Source organism: Pezoporus wallicus, unplaced genomic scaffold (assembly GCF_028554395.1).
Source record: "Pezoporus wallicus isolate ANWC-B61680 ecotype Strahan unplaced genomic scaffold, APGP_CSIRO_Pwel_v1 contig_4161, whole genome shotgun sequence".
Taxonomy (NCBI): domain Eukaryota; kingdom Metazoa; phylum Chordata; class Aves; order Psittaciformes; family Psittacidae; genus Pezoporus; species Pezoporus wallicus.
Genome location: NW_026639584.1, coordinates 1,013,760 through 1,031,604, shown reverse-complemented (window position 1 = coordinate 1,031,604; position 17,845 = coordinate 1,013,760). Strand labels below are relative to the sequence as shown.

The window sequence follows — 17,845 nt, the reverse complement described above, 5'->3', positions numbered from 1 at the left end:
CGCTCCATGTGTCTGAAGAGGCGTTCCCAAATCATAACTGAGGACAGGACAGGAAATGGGGGCACCCACTGGGGGGGGCGGGAAGACGTGAAATAGGTTTAAGAGGCTGGAAGTGCCTGTCTATACCTTGGCCAGATAACATAATGACTTTGAATGTGCAAAGAATTTTGATTTTTCTGTGGATAATATAGTAAACCTTCTGCCAGAGAACTGTAAATTGGAATATCTAGTCATTATTTATCTTCCCTTTCTAGATTTAGGTTAAAACACACAGGCTCTTAATACATTTAAGCCACTGTATTAAGGGAAGAGGTGTTCAGTGTGCTGATGGAACTGCGTTGGTAAGCAGTCACGGTGACAAACTCATAGCAACCTGAAGGGTTCAGAAGATGCAAGGCTCTGAAGCTTCTCTGGTGCAGTTTTTAGAAGCTAGGGTTTTATTCTAGGCAAACTAAAGTATTTCCAAGTGTACTGGCTGCTTTATGTAATGCTCTTTTGTTTAACTTTTTCAGTCTCACGGCCTCTCAGTGTGGGTCAGCGTTACTGTTGCGCTTTCAGTATTGTGTCTGCAGTTCAGTATGTTCATACCGGTCACTGAAATTGGAAATATCCTGCCATTTTTTATTTCCACTTTTTTGTTTTTGTACTTGCCTTTAAAATGTGTTCGGCATTCGTCTACCATCGATGTTTTTGGTGAATTTGGCATTTAGCTGTTGATGAAGCTCTTATTTTCCATAACTCATTTGAAACTTTATGGTAGGTTCCTTTGACTGTGTTGCATTTGGTTCATAGTCTAAATCAATAAGCTGCTTGAGAGAGAAGGAAACAAGGGCACTAATACTTAAATCCAAGTGCTGTCTTGCCATGATTCCTCCAAGAGCTGTAAATTTTTCTCCTTTTTTCATCCCTTGGCTTCTCTTCCGCACATGTTTTTGTATTACAAGATTCCCCTCTAGATCGTCACAAATTTTCTAAGGTACTTATAAAGTTTTGTAGATATCTCTTAAAATATTACATTTTAGGTGTCTTTCATCTTGCCTGATATCGATAAGGCAGAAACAGAAATGGGAATTGCTATGATTATAATAGAAATTTTTCAGCCTCTGTTCACTCTTGAGAACTTTCTGACTTTTATATTATTGCTCCATCTTTCAGGCAACCAGATGCAACCATGAAGTGAAAGAACAGATGTACACAAAAGTACTCTGAATGGTGGATGAAGAGTCTTATTTATACAGTTTTAATTCGCTCTTCAGACTGTCACTGTGACTTCTTGTTTTTCATTAAATGTCTTATATCTGGCTTCCTAAGGACAAAGATTCAGCTCTTTTGCAAAATAGCCCTGTTATGATTTTGATATTGATGTCAAATCTGGGTACTCCAAATTCATTTTTATTGCTTTGTATGGTATATACTTGTTAAGGATTTAGTGCAACTATAAACATCTCCAGAACTCCCCGTAGTAGGGATAAACTGTGAATTATGGACTTGCTAGAATGGGCTGTTTCTTTAAGACAATCTGAACCTCTGTAGCTTTCATAGAGATTTTAGAAAGTAAATCAATGTTTGTTTGTAAATCTAAATTGAGGATTACTGCTTTGGTAATTGCATTGTTATTTGCCTTTTCCTGAGCAAATAATACTAAACAGATGATTTAAACTTAATCTCTTTTTCAGGAAGTTATAAACTCAGGAATGCTGTTTATGCGGTATAGTACATTCTTTAGGCTGTGGATACGTAAAAGCAATAATCGATGCTGATTTTAAGGCATTTAACATCACTTCTTCAGGTTCTGTATTCCAAAATTGATATCCTACTGCATCATCGTATAAATAGCTGTTACCAGTGCTCTTACATCAGGGTCTTGCATTGATAGATCTGACAGTGTGAAGTCAAAATCATTATGCGTATTCTACACACAAGGAAACTGAGGCACGCAAATCTGTAATGGCTTATTCTTGATCACCTGGAAGTTTGAGATACACCCTAGCACTTTGGTATCCCGATCAGGAATAGGTGCCTGGGCTTCCGAGCCAAGAAGTCCTGCTTCCTTTTTATGTGAATGGGCTATGTTTCAAAAGGCTGCGATGGCCTGGTTTTATTTGTCCACATGAATCCGGTATCAGAAACTCTGCTGTGAATCACTTACACACCATTCTCTCCCTGTCTGGAAGAAGAGGGTGTTCAACTTTCCTCAGGGTTTTTGAGCAACTGAGGGAGATGGTGTATGTCCCAGAATGAGTAGGGCACAGTACTTGCCTTCAGGAAAGGGAACTAAGAGGATGCAACTTGCCAAGCAACCTAACTTGGATTCTTCAAGGAGTACTAGAAAAAGTTACTAGTGGTCGGTGTATTATTCATACATGCATTTGGGCTCGCGGGGGTGGGGGGGGGGGGCAGCATTGGAGGGGGTACTTTCTATTTGGACTCACTGGCTGAGGTTTACAACAGAAAGAGAAAGTCTCAGATATTTGCCCTTCAGTAAGATTGTTGGCGTTGGCCTACCTGACATTCCCCTAAGAAAGCTAGGAAATATCAGATGTGAGGTCAGTGACTCTTCACTTACTGTTGTAACTGCTCCTCGTTTGGAAAAGTTACATCCCTCCACTTTACTGGCTTCAATTTACCCCTTTCATCTGAAGGCTAATGCCACCTCTTCTCCTAATAAATCAGATTCCATCCCAGGTCGCTAGTGTCTGCACTGTCACACAATACAGAAGAGGTTGTAGAGGGTCCCAGCTCTGTGTTTCATGTCTCACGTCAAAATATGGATGGTAGCAAAGCAAGTGTTAGCTGCATGATTTCACTGAAAGGCTAACTCTAAGAGTTTGTTGTCAGAAATGGTAAGTTGTTTTATGCAGTGTTCCCCAAGGATTGATAATAGGTCTAGAGTTATCCTATATCATTATTTATGCATTGGTCCATTAATCAGAGTATGCTTCCTATGTCTGAGAGGGTTGCAATTAGGGAGATGCAGTATCCCCTATGTATCTTGACTTTAGTTAAGTGTTTGGTATAGGGAAGAGGAGAAACAGGGATTAGTACAAGAGCTGCAAGGCTGAGTTTCACTGGGAATTAGATGTATCAGTAGTTCTGTGAACTGCCCCTTAGTTTTTCTGTGTCTCATTTCTCCTGTGGAAATTTTCCTAGGGAATTTATAGCAATTTGTTTTTACCTTGTGAAGAACTGAGCAGATAAATACTAGAGAAGTTAAGTGGCCAGATATTGTGTCAGCAAGTAAGATAGATACAAGTAGTGGTAAGCTCCAGATAATTTATTTCATTATGACAGATGATGGATTTTTAAAAAATGAATGTATTGTTACAATATTACAAAAATGTTTGAATCCCCTGTTCGGGAAAAAGGCAGAGCATGATTTTATAGCATTTTCTGTCTCATAAATGGGAAATCCTAAGATGTATCACAGAGATACGTTTGTAGTATAATGTGCTGTTACTTTGAACTTTTGCACTGCACTTCTCAAAAAGGGGAAAATGTGTTGCAGAATCTCACTCTTTTGTTTTATTTATTCCAGTGTGACAAATCTTAAATACTGGGGAAGATGTGAGCCTGTGATTTCAAGAACTCTTCAGTTTCTAAATGACCTTTCTGTTGGATATCCTTTGCATTGTCTATGGCATATATTGTTTGACAATAATAAGGGAAGTATCATTAGCAAGTCTTTTGGTGTCTCATATGCCACATTTTTAAACCAGTCAGGATATCAATATTTACTCGTTTTGGTTTATCTTTTTCTATGCATAGTTTTTTAAAGGTGCTCTTATTTCCACCTACTTCTTAGCCACAAAAGAGAAATCATGTAACTAGTTGCTTTTGGTGATCTATACTATTCCTAATCTTCTAGAAGTCAATACCGTTGATGAGTTCAACAGTGTTGAGAACAGAAGCGTTGCTGTTGGCAGTTGAGAACAGGATTGCTTCTGCTTTCAGGATGAGTCAACTGGGATATGAAGCATGAGCTGAGATTTTAAGCACAAGCCTCTACACATGTTTTGTCATTGCCTGATTCCAAGTTCCTTACTGTGTCAGTGCCATCATTATTACTCATAAAACAGCTTTGACTTTGCACATGGATTTTATCTGGATTCAGGTATTTTTGTGTAAGTCTTGGCCAAATCGTGATGCTAACTTGCTGTCTGTTGCAAACCTTTTGTATCTTATTCTTGCTTACCACAAGCTGGAGAATACTTGCTCTTTGAATTTTCAGTCAGTCGAGCAAGAAGATTGAAAGCAGTAGCTGGTTTTGATGTGACACGATGTTTAAAGGTACAGGGCAGATAATAAACCACCAGGGCTCAATAATACATTCAATCTTGAAATCCTTCTCTATTTTAAAATACAAACAACTTTTCAGTAATTTTGTAGAGGAGATTGTTAGAGAAGCAGAGGGGAAGGCACCTGGAATACCACAATTGGTATCATTTTGTTTCTCCATAGGACTCTAATCCTATCAGAAGGATTTTAATACATTTCCTTGGGTTGAAAGATGAGTGTGGGTTTTCACATTCCATAAGTGAATTTTGTTTAATGAAAATCATACAATGTGTACTTCTATTCGTTTACTTGAAATACCATTAAGCAGCTAACTTGATATTTTAAATACGCAAGTGTTCATGTTCTCATGGCATCACAGAAGGAGGACTGGAAAAGACTTGAAACATTACTAAGAAATTTGGCAAGAACAGAAGGGGAGGCATTTCTTGATGGTATTCATGGAGGAACTAATGAGATCTCTCTTCTTTTGTATTATATACTTATTGTTTCAGTAGGGTTCAAGACACTTTCAAAATAACCAAGAAATTTAATGTGGTGCACCTAACTTCAAGTGCTTACCTGTTTATGTATGTATGTATACTTGCTGAAACAATCAGCTAAAGCCAACAGGCATCTAGCATTTCAGATTGTTTTCTGGAGGCTTGCAAAGGCATGTGTTCCCATGGTAGTTCTCAAAAATGAGGGTCACTTTAAACTACTGGTGCAAATAATACTTTCCAAGGCTGAAATGTCTGGATAATTTTAGTTTTCAAATTACTCAAATTATATTTGCAGCAAATGAGTTTGTGCTCATGAAATAGATACAACATCAGGATCTAGATAAGGATGAAAAAGTAGCTATTTAATAACCTATGTTCCCCTGAAGAGTAGAAGTGTGATGAAATTGTGGGGTTGTTTTTCTTCGCAGAAACTTGCTAACTGTTGCAAGAGCAGTTTCAGACCCCCGTGCATAGTTAGGATGCAAAGCAGCACATAAATCTGAACATAAAGGAGCATAAACCTCAAACATCAGTGTGAAATGTTTAAAGACTAGCAAAAAAGAGATTAACTAAAACCATAAATACAAAAATTTGTTCAATGACTCTTTAATGGAAATGCTTCAAACAAAAACTCTGAGAACAGTTGCTTTTCTGCTTAGCTGGGTGGGGTGGTACAAAGACGGCTTTAATGCTGGTTCACTTCCCCGTGATGCTGTATTAGTTAAGTTTAAAATTGTGTTCCCTGGCAAACCATAAAAGATTTCAGAAGTATTAGACACCCACTTTTGTGCTGGAATTTAATATGCAACTTTTTATTGGAAAATAATCGTCCTTGTCTGGCAAAATCCACCATGCAATATTTCTGTTAGTAGGCATAATGCAATAAAGACAGGGAGGGCTATTTATCACTACAAATTTTGAGGATTTCAGGATTCTTTTTATTATTTTAATATATTTCTTTGGTATTAAATCAGAAAAATGATAAATTACACCTGTCGAGGCTGTTTTTCCTTTTTCCCAGAAAATGATGTACAACCCAATTTCACTGGTCATTTTGGCTTTTAAAGATATGTATTTTTTCCTATTAAAAACTCTACCAATAGGGTTTTTTTAATAATAATACTGAAGTACTTTTTATTTCAAACATATGAAGTAGTTTATAACTACTTGCTGGCATTGCAAACTTTGGCCTTTTCACATTATATTAGGGGTTTTTTTTAAGGCATTAAGTATATATTGCTTTGAAAGAAAGAGTGTATTGTTAAGATGCTGGATCCAGTGGATCAATTTTCAGTATTTGATATAGATTAAATTGTGGCTAGCCTGAAAGGTTAAAATAATTATTTATTTAATTTCAGTACTTTCCTGGATGTCAGTCAGCTTCCACACAGTCTTTGAAATTGGTCTTCTTATGTGTATAATAGTCTTATTCTAAAGGATAATCAGGAATTACAAGCAAACCGTATTTTCAGCAACTTTACTGCATAACAGAACCAAAAACAAGAAGAAAAGCCATAGGACAGTATTAACAACAAAGGCAACAAATGATTGGAGCTGCTGTCATGGTTTACATTACTTTCACAATTATTCCAGGTTTGCATATTTCGAAATATATTAGCCCAATTTGATTTCAAAGCTCAGTTATTTGAATTATAAATCATTATGTCCCTCCTAGCTGATCAGTCCTGAAATATCTTTGAATTCATTTACATAATGGAATATGTTAGTCATTCCTTTATGTCTTTGAAGCCATAGTGCTCCCTCATGCATGTTTAGTTCTTCTGATAATTAACTTCTTCACTGTATATTTTTGTAGCAAAATAAGTACCATTTTGGTGTTATTTTGTACAATAACTTGGGGTAAAATATTTATAGTCTCTCAGAAATTCCTTTTCCACAGCTTTGTTAGCCTTATGTTATGAAGGGCTTTCCCTTGTAACAGGGAAAAAAAAAACAAACCAACCGTGTAGCTTTGCAATATAAAACCATGTAATGCGATGTCAAATGTTATAGATTGACAGAGGAACATCATCTTAAAACTAGATTAGGAGATTTTCCAATAACAGGTATGAACCCTATTCTTACACTTTTACCTGCTTAAAAAGAATTTAATCCATTTACAATGAAAAGGGAAATTGTTTATTCCCATAAAAGTAATTGAACTCTTCAATCAATTATGTGCAGGAATGGCAGAGTGCAGCAAGCACTCAAAACCAAGTAGTAACAATAATAAGTGTTACGGGTGTTTGTGCAGGAGTGTAGGCACTACTGTGCAGTCTAAAGTTCATAATAACTCATGATAATCGTACTGTTTATTTCTTAAAGAACTTCATCAGTGTCATGGATCAGCAGTGTTTGATAAATCAATGAGACCTGATGTACAAGCCTGTAAGTCAGTTCTTTCATTTGATGCCTTCAGTACTTACGGGTGTTTCTGTGGTTTGAATTTTCCTATGGCATTCCTGAAAAATGTGTCAGTATACTTGGATGGCAAAAAGCCTTTTATATCCCCATTGCAGAACTGAGATGGTGAAACTTTAACTGTCTTGTTGAAAGCCGTGCAGGAATTTTATGTCAAATGAAGGGGAAGCAGGAGTTGAAAACTCCAGGCCAGTGCTCCGGCCATTCTCTTGCTTCTGTTTTGCTAAATAACATCTGGTTACCTCTGTACAAATCTCACACAGATACCAGCGTGGATCTCTTTGGAATACACAGTGAATTTCCTGTTACTCCCACCCCAAATGCTTGCATTATCTGAGGCAGGGAATTGGTGTGTGCTCTTGCTATTAGAGATGTTCATAGTGCACACAGCTAGGAAAAGAGTCCAGTTGTGAACAAGTCTTAACTGCTTGAACTTTACAGGCTTCTATAACATAGTTTTTGCAAACTCAACTTTTGATTTAGTACTGTTTCTCATGCTTTTAAAAGAAGTATTTTTAAGAAACATATTGCATTTCATCAGGTGTAACCACCTAGTAAATCAGGTAGAATATGTGATCTGCAGATACATGCAGTCCAGGAGACACATTGCTTCTGTGTCATTTAGTGTGCATCTCCCTGGGAGCCATTCTGTACAAGCAGGTGTAAACAGACTTGAGCTTATCCCATGGGACCAGGGCCAGGAGCTCCAGCCCAGGGGTCATGCATGCTAATACAATGCATAGACCAGACCAGGAGACCTTCCCAAGGCAGAGCATGGAGCCGGGACCGATGCCACGCTTCTGGGCTGGCACAGCCTTAAACTCAGCCGGTTTGTGGAGTGGGACACTTCAGTTCATGCTTGGCAGTAGTCAGTTAGATTAGCTTTGTATTTTGTAACACTGGATTCCTGTAGATGTATTCCTAGATAGCTCCGAAGGTCCCAGCTGTACTACCTTGTGTTGGACCTTGCTCTGGCTATGAGATCTGGTATGTTCTTAAGAGGTTCCCATTCAGTTCTTGCACATCTGAAAATAATTTGGTTAAGTGTTCAACATCACTTAGTATGTGTGAGATGTATTTTCAGCTCTTATAACTGAAACAAATTAAATGTGATTTTGATGGGGCAGGAAGATCACCTCTGTAATTTTGGGGCCATTACTTCAGTGCTGCTTATGGCTGCAGCCAGTCCCATTGCCAAGGGCTAGTCATCTCCAATGCAGGCAGTTGCAAAACCACTGGGTTTTTTTACATGCTGAAGAGACAGGTCTATCTGGGGAAAAAACAGCACATTTATTACCAGAAACTCTCTGTTTAATTACAAAAGTCATTTAGTTCATTCGTCTCTTTTGTGACTAGAATCTATGCCATGAAAAGTAATGGCTTTAATTAATAATAGATTATGGTCTTTAATGTTCTAAAGAATATCTCTATGATGTATATTTCTGGATGAAATTCAGATATGGGGTTTTTTTAATGTATATTTGTTATTGTTTCAGTAAGGATTTTTTTTCCTCACTAAAAATTCCTGGCAGTTTGTACAACCTGGTAACATAATCATGATGCTGCAAAGCTGATTCTTCCTTAACACCTCCTACTTACAGTCTCCTGAAAAAGCTTGTGAAAATAGAGGCTGTGAAATTCATGCTTCAGAATCACACAGTAAGTTTTCGTACTATGTTAAAAAGCGTTGGGTGTAGTAAATCTTGTAGCACACTTAACTTTTCATATGCTTACATTTCAACAGAGTAAGCACTTCCCTTTCTTGGGTATCAGTGATAATTCCAGCCTCAGTGACCTCAGGTGCCGGACAGTGTTCTACACTACTCTCACTCGTCTTCTCATGGTAGAGTTAGGTAAGATCCTTCTCCCATGTCCTGAGACACCTTCCTGTCTTGTGTCGTACCATGAATTTTTAAGGTTATTAAACCAATCAGACAGCAGCTGAATTGTACAGTAAATATGTTGGTGTTTAAAGCACTGCTGAGCAGCTTTTCGGATTTATGTCATTAAGCATGAACACCGTATTTGTTGCCTTCTTTTGAAGAAATAAGATATTTTTTTACACAGAAGTACTTTTTTTATTAACTACAAGGATTTACAGTACTAAGTGCCTGTTTCACATTTCCAGGGGGACATAGCAATTATGCCAGAACTTTCTTGCTTCTAGTAGAGCGTTGTTTGGGTTTTTTTATTCATAAAATCCTAGAATGGGTTGGGTTGGAAGAGACCTTAAAGATCATCCAGTTCCAGTCCCCTTCCACAGGCCCAGGCACCTTCAATTAGAGCAGGTTGCTCGAAGCCCCATCCAGCTTGGCAAGTCTCTCTGCAAAGACTTAACTAGGCAATGTGTGCAGAGATGATCAACACAGTCACATAAGGCAGCAGTAGTTGTTCCTCCCCTTGCTGATAATGGGTGCTTGCACTGTCTAGTGCTGAAAACAGTTAACTTTGAGGCAAGACCAGGCCATGTTTATCAGTGTTTTCTTAAAGAATGGCAGCTGTGAACTGGACCTGCATTTACCTGCAGTTTAACTGCACGGGCTCAGTGTTCTGTAATGTAAGCAATAGGTACATTTGCTAATATAAAATGGGTTACACATGCAGTTTCTGTAACTTTTTCTACAGGGTGGAAATAAAAAAAAAAAAAAGGATTTGGTAAAAACAAGATTACAGGTGTTAAAAATTACACCCCAAAGCAGAGGTCATGTAAGTATATGTCAGCCAAAATGCAGGCGTGTGACTTATGACTGGCTGCAAGCTGACAGAGGTCACTGTGATTCCTCTGGATTAACAGCTCCAAGATCTGAAATCATGAGGAGTATCTGGGAAAAGCGTACATCAGTCTTGTGGCTGTTGTCCTTTGGGTTCCTACTGAAATAAATTTGGTGTTGAACTCATAAGCACAACTAGAGACGCAATGAACTCTAAGTTGTGTCTTATGATCCAGATTTTAAAGTGAGGTGTACACAAACTGTCCTTCCTGTGTTTGTGTAAGCAATAAGCCAACCTTGGAAATCAAAAGACATTTTCAGACTGTGAAATCTGGCAATTTTAGATAAAAAAAGCATTGTACGAGGTATCTTCTCTGGGATTTTTTTGGATGGTTGAGGTTTTTTTCCGAATTAAGAGCTTTATACAAAATCCTTTTATGTGAATGATACACAACTTACATTGAAACAAAATCAAGGTGACTTTTTATTGGTGAAGGTTGTTTTAAGTAATTTTTTGATGTAGAAATATTTTTGGAGATTAGTTGAATTCAGGGTATTTACATTTTAAACAGTGTGCTGTTGGGGGGATTGTCAAGATTAATTTGTAGTAGGAAAGAACAAAGATATGTTACTTGGTATTTGTGTCAGAATGCACTTTCTGTTGATTTACTTTAAGTTCATGTGAATGTAATTAGACTTTAAATTCCTTATGTGGCCCAGGTTGTGCTTTTAATTTTTTGGCATTTAGAATTGCATCATTTTGTCCAGCATTCTTAGTCCAAGATTTGTAAACTCAATATGCTTTTGTTGAAGTATGTAGTGACCAAAATTAATACAATACCACCGGTAAGCATATGTTTAAATAAAGGTTTTTCCTTGGATTAATAAATTTTAAGCACTTTTTCTTCTCAGTATCAGAAGAAGTAGATCTAAGCTGTAGAAATACCTTCAGGACGTATTCAGCATGATTTGTCAGTGTCCTGTACTTACAGGTATGTGCAATCATGCTCAGTGCCAAATCTCTCCCAAGTGAAGCAGGTTAGAAATACTATTACTGTAAGCCTCGTGCAGATTTACTATGTATAACTTAGAAGTGAGGCATCTTTTTTCTTTCAAAGGACATAATAAGGATGTGTATGCATAGTTTCAATTGTAGAAAATGAGGAGTTTACCATGGTAGATTTTTTTTTAGGGTAGCTTCTTCTTTTCCTCATTAATAATGTGCTGTTCATGGATGTGAATGCAGCTTGTACCGGAATGCAAAGGAAATGCATAGGTAGTAATTTGTGTTGCTTTTCTAAAACTTAAAAAATATTTTATTAATAGAGCAATACTATATCGAGTCTTAATTGTGTCTTTCTTCACTTTCTTCACCTACACAGAAATAGCACATCAGATTTTACTTTATCCATATCCAGAAGTAGCTGGTTTGTCATTCAAGTGTTGGTCTCAATCAACATTGGGCCAGTCTGGTCCAGCTACCATCTGGTAGTTCTTTGGTCTTCTCAACTTTTTAACACATGTTTGAGATTCTGCCTTCAGGAATTCATCAATTTGAGGGTGTGTACATAGCATCTTTGTGGAGACAGTCGTCTAACAATATGCAGCACTCGAGATGAGATGAAGTAATACTTCATCTCATTATCTTGTGGTAATTCAGGTTTTTCCTTCTCTGTCAATGGCAACTGAGCCCTGCTGCTTCACAGAGCAGTATCCAGATGACTTCTGTTAGTCTGTATGCTGCCAAGGGGCAGTGCCAACATGGGACTCTTTCTGAATGATTGGTCTTTATTTATTAATTATTTTAGCATTGTTTTTTCCTCCGAGGAAGATCTGACAAGCAGTTGAAAGGAGAAAAGCATCAGGGTATGTGATGTCTGTAGAAACAGTTTAGCTTCTAGAAAGGTAAGAGGAGGCTGATGCTGGTTGAGCAAAGAGATTGGGAGCACAGAAAACTAATACCATATTGGAGCTGCCTGAGGAGCTGGAGCTGGTAAAAGAAGAGGGAAACAAAAAGCCGGATGAATAGTCTGGGGTTACTGTGAGTATTCAGAAGAGAAGACAAAAGTCCAGAAATGATAAATAAAAAGACTGACTCTGGTTGAAGGGAGCAGAGAGGAGGTGGCAGAGGAGACAGGCAAAGATGGACAGGGTTGGATTTTCCCGAAGTCACCAGATCCCGTTGCTGCCAGCATTACCTTTGAAACCTAGCACAAACCGTCTCATCCTCTTCAGTCCTGCTGCAGGTGCAGGAGGCAGGTCACAAGTTTGGTCGGTTACTTTGCTAGGTTAAGAAAGTATTTGAGCGTATGTTGCGGTTTGAGGGCTTTGTAACTGACTGACCAACACAGCAGTGGGAAGTGATTGAAAACTATTTCCTTTTGCTTTCTAAAATATATCTGGCAAACTGGCCACAAAAGCCCTATATTAAAAGGAAGTAGTTCAGGCCACAAAGCCAAGCATTCAGAGCTGAGGAAATGCCAGAATTGGGATTGCTTTGTAACTTTCCTCTCCTTGTAGTATTTACATTGTTAGGAGGCAGTTTTAATTGCAGGATCACAGTTATTTCTCTCAGAGGATGTTTGCCTCTTTCAGTTCAGATGTGACATCTCAGCTTAATGAGAAGCTGCTGAGTATTTTGATTTTTAGAGGTCTTTTTCTGTCATTTTTTGCCGTTTGGATTTATGTGTTAGTCCATGTTTTGCTTCCTGTTGTGGCTGGTTTTACTTCCTGGCCTTCTTTCTTCTTGGCCTTTTGTGTTGTTCTTACTGTTGTACTGCGGTGAGTGATTTGCTCTTTACAGTATCCCTAGAAGTAAGAGGTTGGAATTAGGTCCATTTTGCAGATGGCTGTATGAAGTGTAGAAGCTAAACTGTAAGGCTCACACTAACTTTGCACAGCCAATTTGACACACACGAGACTCCTAACTTCAGCTGCAACTTAGTTTGCCAGACTTTGCCTATGAAGAGGGAAGGGAGAGAAGCCCTATAGCAAAGAGCTCTTTAAAGAACATAAATTAAATTCCTACTCTGAATTACTCCCGAGGGGAATCTGCAGTGTGAGAGGCAAGCTACCCTCATTAAGGGCCTAAAGATAAGTGGCATGAGTACCAGTCCTTATGCAAATTGACATTTCTAAAATGTTGTTGTTTATAAGTTACTTGTTCAGCATCACGACAAAACAAATAACAGCCCAGACTTCCAGTTAATCATTCAGCTGTCAAACCAAGACAATCTCTTTTTCCCTACCCACAGCATCTTGTTTCTTTTACTCTAAATTCACACCTTCTGAAACAAATGAGTCAATAGTGTCACACAAATAACCCCAGCACAGTTCAGATTTATTTCCACAGCAGCTTCGTTCTGTGTACTGAGGTAGGAGTTAGAAAAAATAGCATACGATCATAAAAGATGATGATTTAAACATCATACTCCAAAATACACATGCGAAAGGGTCTGGTTTATTATTGCAGTTTAACATTTTCTAACTGTTAAGTCGTGACTTTATGTGACTGTTCTTCTAGGGCACAGAACAAATGCTGTCAGATTAACAGAGGGAACAGAAATAGGAAAAGGAGAAAGATGTGAAATGCAGAGATGTGCCAGTCTCACATAAAGTTGTTTACAATCAACAATTTGTCTTCTTTGTTTATAGCTCAGTAAAAATGTGTCAGACCTCAGGTTTTTGTTCCTGTAGGTCATATGAAAGTTCCCATGATGTCAGTGAGATTTTGCTATAAAAGCCTAAGAGGCTGACCCTTCCGAAGAACAGTGTGACTATGATGTGATGCTTCTGCTGTTTTGTTTTGGTTTCTTTTCCTGCAGGTGAAGATGAGGATGAGTTTGAGAATTTCATGCTTCCTCTCACAGTTTCATTTGAAAATGTGGCTCAGCTATTCAACAGTAGTTTTGTACAAGAAGAAGCAAAGGTAGGTTTATTTCAATTACAGAGAAAGAAATTACTGATGGGAGAAACTAATAGTGGAACAAGCATTTAGCAACAAACTTGTCATCTCTTCTGTCTGTCCCTCCTGGCATGTATATACCTGTATACTTGTGTGTATATTTATACCTGTATACATATATACATATTTAGGAAAGTAGACAGTAAAGATACAAAAGGTACTGATTACTATCCTAAGCAAACTCTGTACAAAGATTTCATAAAGGCATTCGGATTTTTCGGTGCTTTGTGGATCAAGGGCCCCTGTTTGACCCTATTTATAATTGAAGGAGCAAATCTGTCTTCAGTGATAGCTTATCTGGTTCATATGTAATATTCCCTTTTGCCATGTAAATATCCTGTTTGTGTATATTCATATATTTATTTGGGGGTATGAGGAGACATGTTGCAACACGATTGATAAACACTGCTGCTTTGAAGTATTTTTTCAAACAAGAATTTATTATATAAATCAAGACTTTATTAAATGGCTGGGCATATATGTATAAATAGGAACTGGTCTTGAAGTATTGCACCCTTAAACTGAACAAAGTGATTAGGATAACTGATAGCTAAATAAGGTTTTTATGTGCCTGTGGGAGCCATATTAGGATTGATTTGACAAGTCAGTTCAGCTGTGGCAACAGTCATAATATCTAACACAACATTATGTTTTATTAGTAAAATCCTTAAGTGTAGCAAGCTGGTTGTGTCAAAACAACAGTATATTTTAGGGAAGAAAAAGACTTGCTAGGTAGAAGCTGCATCATCAGGAATGGTAGTATATTGGAGCACTATTGCATTAGAGATCCCCTTCTACTGTCATGGAATAAATAGTTAACAATGTGCACTGGAGTGCTCACTTCAGCTATACAGGGTCATTTTGAAGAAACCCTAAGAGTTTTTAATTCACTGTTTTGAAATATGATGAAAACTTAAGTGCTACATCAGCATATTTACCCACTTTTTTGTAAGAAAATAGATAGATATGGTAGAAATATTTAGTAACTGATTTGCCTGCAGTACATGGCTGACATGACCAGAAGATGCTCAGCTCACAGTAATCGTTTGAATTAAGCGAATATTTTTTAAATAGTAGTTAAGGTTATTTCAACAATTAATTCTACTTTCCTCATTTGTTGTTGCTGTATGTATTTAATTTGAATAACTTTTCATTTATGAAGTAGGCACAGTTCATCTGTGTTGGATTCATCTCTTATATTCTGAAGTTAAAGCCCTAAAAACTAGGACAAAGAGGTCACTCTAGAGAATCACCCTTTCTGTAGGAAAGTGGCTTTATCTCACGTGAGGATTCAGTTTATTAAAATATTTGTCCTGTCTCCTTTGCTTGAAACTATCTTGGTAGAAAAATTTTAATGGAGTGCTAGTGATATATTCCTAAACTAGCAAGTTCCTAACGACCCTGGAAAGTGACTGCTTGATTACACTTTAACGGTATTTGCAAATAAAATCACAAGTAATTAAGGGGAAATCTCCAGGCTTTTGAGCAAGTTTGATGCATGATAACTGCCTGATTCAGCTTCATCTAGAGTAATGCTGTGTAGACAAGAGCTACTGAGATCAATAGCAACATAATGATAGTGGCAGAATTAAGTGAGTAACCTGAGAACTGTGTCTTCAAAATGCATGCAGCTGCCACAAGCCAGGGCCACACAGTGCACTCCGTGCTTCCGTCCTAAATGTTCATCAAAAGACGCCCTGCAGGAAAATGGAGTTAGATGCTCTTTATTGCTGATCGTGTCTCTTGCCACATTTATCAGGGAAATTGGATTAGCAGTTGGCAGCTGCAGGTAGACAAGGTTCTGCAGTGATTAAATATGCAGCTTGGCTGCATTTGTTGTGACAGACCTTTAGTAAATTCTACTGTAAGCACCATCTGTCTAATTTGTATAAAGAAAACTTGGTGCTTTAAGCTACTGATAAAGAACTAAATCTGTTGCTTTATCATAAACAAAACTTTTGCTCTAAATTCTCTTAAACGTAATTTATTAGGTTAAAGCTATTTTTTCTATCATAATGAATAAATAATACATGCAAAAGCGCTTTCAGGTACTTCATTTTGCAAGTACTGAAAACAAAAACAGTTCGGTTCCTCAATAAAATGCTTAGTATTCTGATCCACAGGGAGATGACACTGTTAAAATATCACTATGAAAATGGTCCAGGACTGCCAAATTCATTTAATTTGTGGTTTTTACTAGGACTTTCTAACTGGCTAGGGTTTGGGTTTTTAGTTTTTTAGTATTTTGAACTACACCATTGAAAAACAGCTGCAACAAGGGAGCTCTTTCTTTTAGAAATACATTTGTAATCATTACATCTGCATACAAAACATATGTTTAGGTTGTTTTTTCCAGGGAGAGCAAATATAACTGAAGATGGCTTAAGTAGTTATGTGCCCCTTTTTTTCTTTTCTGATACTTCCTTCTTCACGTTTTTATATTAATAGGAAAAATGTCCAGTATTAAAACAGTGCCTGATTTTCTCCTCAGGATTTCCAGGTTTCTCCTGCCAATCCAGTTAAGTAATATATCCACTGGGTAGCTGGAATCTCAGTAGTACTTTGTTTATAATTGTGACATCATCAGGTTTGCTAGAAATGCATGGAAAAAAAAGATGTGTGGAAAAAGCAGTTAAGTAGCACCATGCTATCTTTAGCTGGTTTGTAGAAACTCCATGCTGTTAAATTATTTAAAATCCTTGATTTTCAGCTTGCACACATTAAAAGTTTTCACACTAAGTGCCAAATGTTGCAAACAGCACTTTAACAGAATGATTTTGCTTTGATCCCTGTAGCAGTTCCTGAATAATTTATCACAGGTTATTGCCTTAATTCTGGAGAGGGATAGAGCAATAAAGGCAGATGAAAACACTCCAGTTGAAACACCTTGGGGCCTGCTCATTCCTCTGACACGGCTCTTTTGTTGGAACTATTTAGAGGTTATTAAGATGTGTCTCCAGAATTAAGAGTATGCTGTAAGGATGAAGACAGCCATCTTAATTCTAAAGACAAAGCGCAATGACCCTTCACCTTTTTTTTCCTTTGTTGTTATTATATAGTAGAATTATGAGGGTAATATTATAGCTGCACCCAGTAGTGCCACTATAGTTAAGGGTCTGTCAGACTTTCCATTACAAGCCCCGTTTTGGGGGTGGGCGGCGTGAGTAGACTCGTCTGTTTTAAATTGCATTAGTCACACACTTGGCACGTGTTGGCAAGTCAGAGGGGGTTTTCTGTGAATATTGAAATCTCCAGCTCCTTTTAAAAAAATCCATTGAAAAAAATCTTTTTTCAGGAGTTTGAAACAAAATGAATGGATTTCTTTTTAAAATGGCTGTGTTTTAATTAATCTTAAGTAAAGCTGTCCCTGGCATGTAGGGAAGGATATTTCAAATCCAACATCTGAACACAATTGTTTCATTAGCGAGAAAAGCTATATCTAAACCCCACATCACTGACAAGCTCCTCTTGCTATGTTTCGTGTATTTACTGCTCTTCACTTTTCATCTTGCTCGTCTTGCCGTTGCTGGTGTTGTTATTAACTGTCACTTTGCCCCAGAAATGGCTGGTGGTCAGTTGTGAGTGAAGCAGTAGCTTCATGTATTCTTCAGATTACTCTGTTAAGTTTGCAAGACACTTCAAATCCCACAGGACAACAGACAAAAACTAGATGTACAAGTGTTTAATGTTGTTTGTCAGTAATAAATTCTATGCACATGCTGTATGAAAATTTATAATGGACTAGAACTTGGCTATCTTGGGATAATAGGGTTAGGACAGGGGTGTTCTACTAAATGTGACTTAAGCAAGCATGGAATCTAGGGTGATTTTTTTGCTCCTATTAGAGTGTAAATGTATTTTTACTAGTGACTTAAATGGATGAGGATTTATCTCAAGATTCTACAGGCTGTTAGGATGGTGCCAATTGTAGGCAGTGTTATTTGATAAAAGTTGAGTTCTAATGGGGAATACCT

The 17,845-nt window shown here is 37.6% G+C and overlaps 1 protein-coding gene across 3 annotated transcripts in view; it reads left to right on the top strand.

Moving 5' to 3' along the window:
- The window catches only part of RANBP17 (RAN binding protein 17), a 152,894-nt gene that overhangs the window by 83,893 nt on the left and 51,156 nt on the right, over positions 1-17,845 (top strand). For all 3 annotated transcript variants that reach the window (XR_008972889.1, XM_057415157.1, XM_057415158.1), the window contains 4 exons: positions 3,536-3,609; positions 8,785-8,855; positions 8,941-9,049; positions 13,732-13,835. Coding sequence is in view for 2 of the 3 variants with exons in the window: in XM_057415157.1 (XP_057271140.1) it covers positions 3,536-3,609; positions 8,785-8,855; positions 8,941-9,049; positions 13,732-13,835 (358 nt within the window). In the remaining variant the exon portion in view is untranslated. The remainder of the gene's footprint in view (positions 1-3,535; positions 3,610-8,784; positions 8,856-8,940; positions 9,050-13,731; positions 13,836-17,845) is intronic.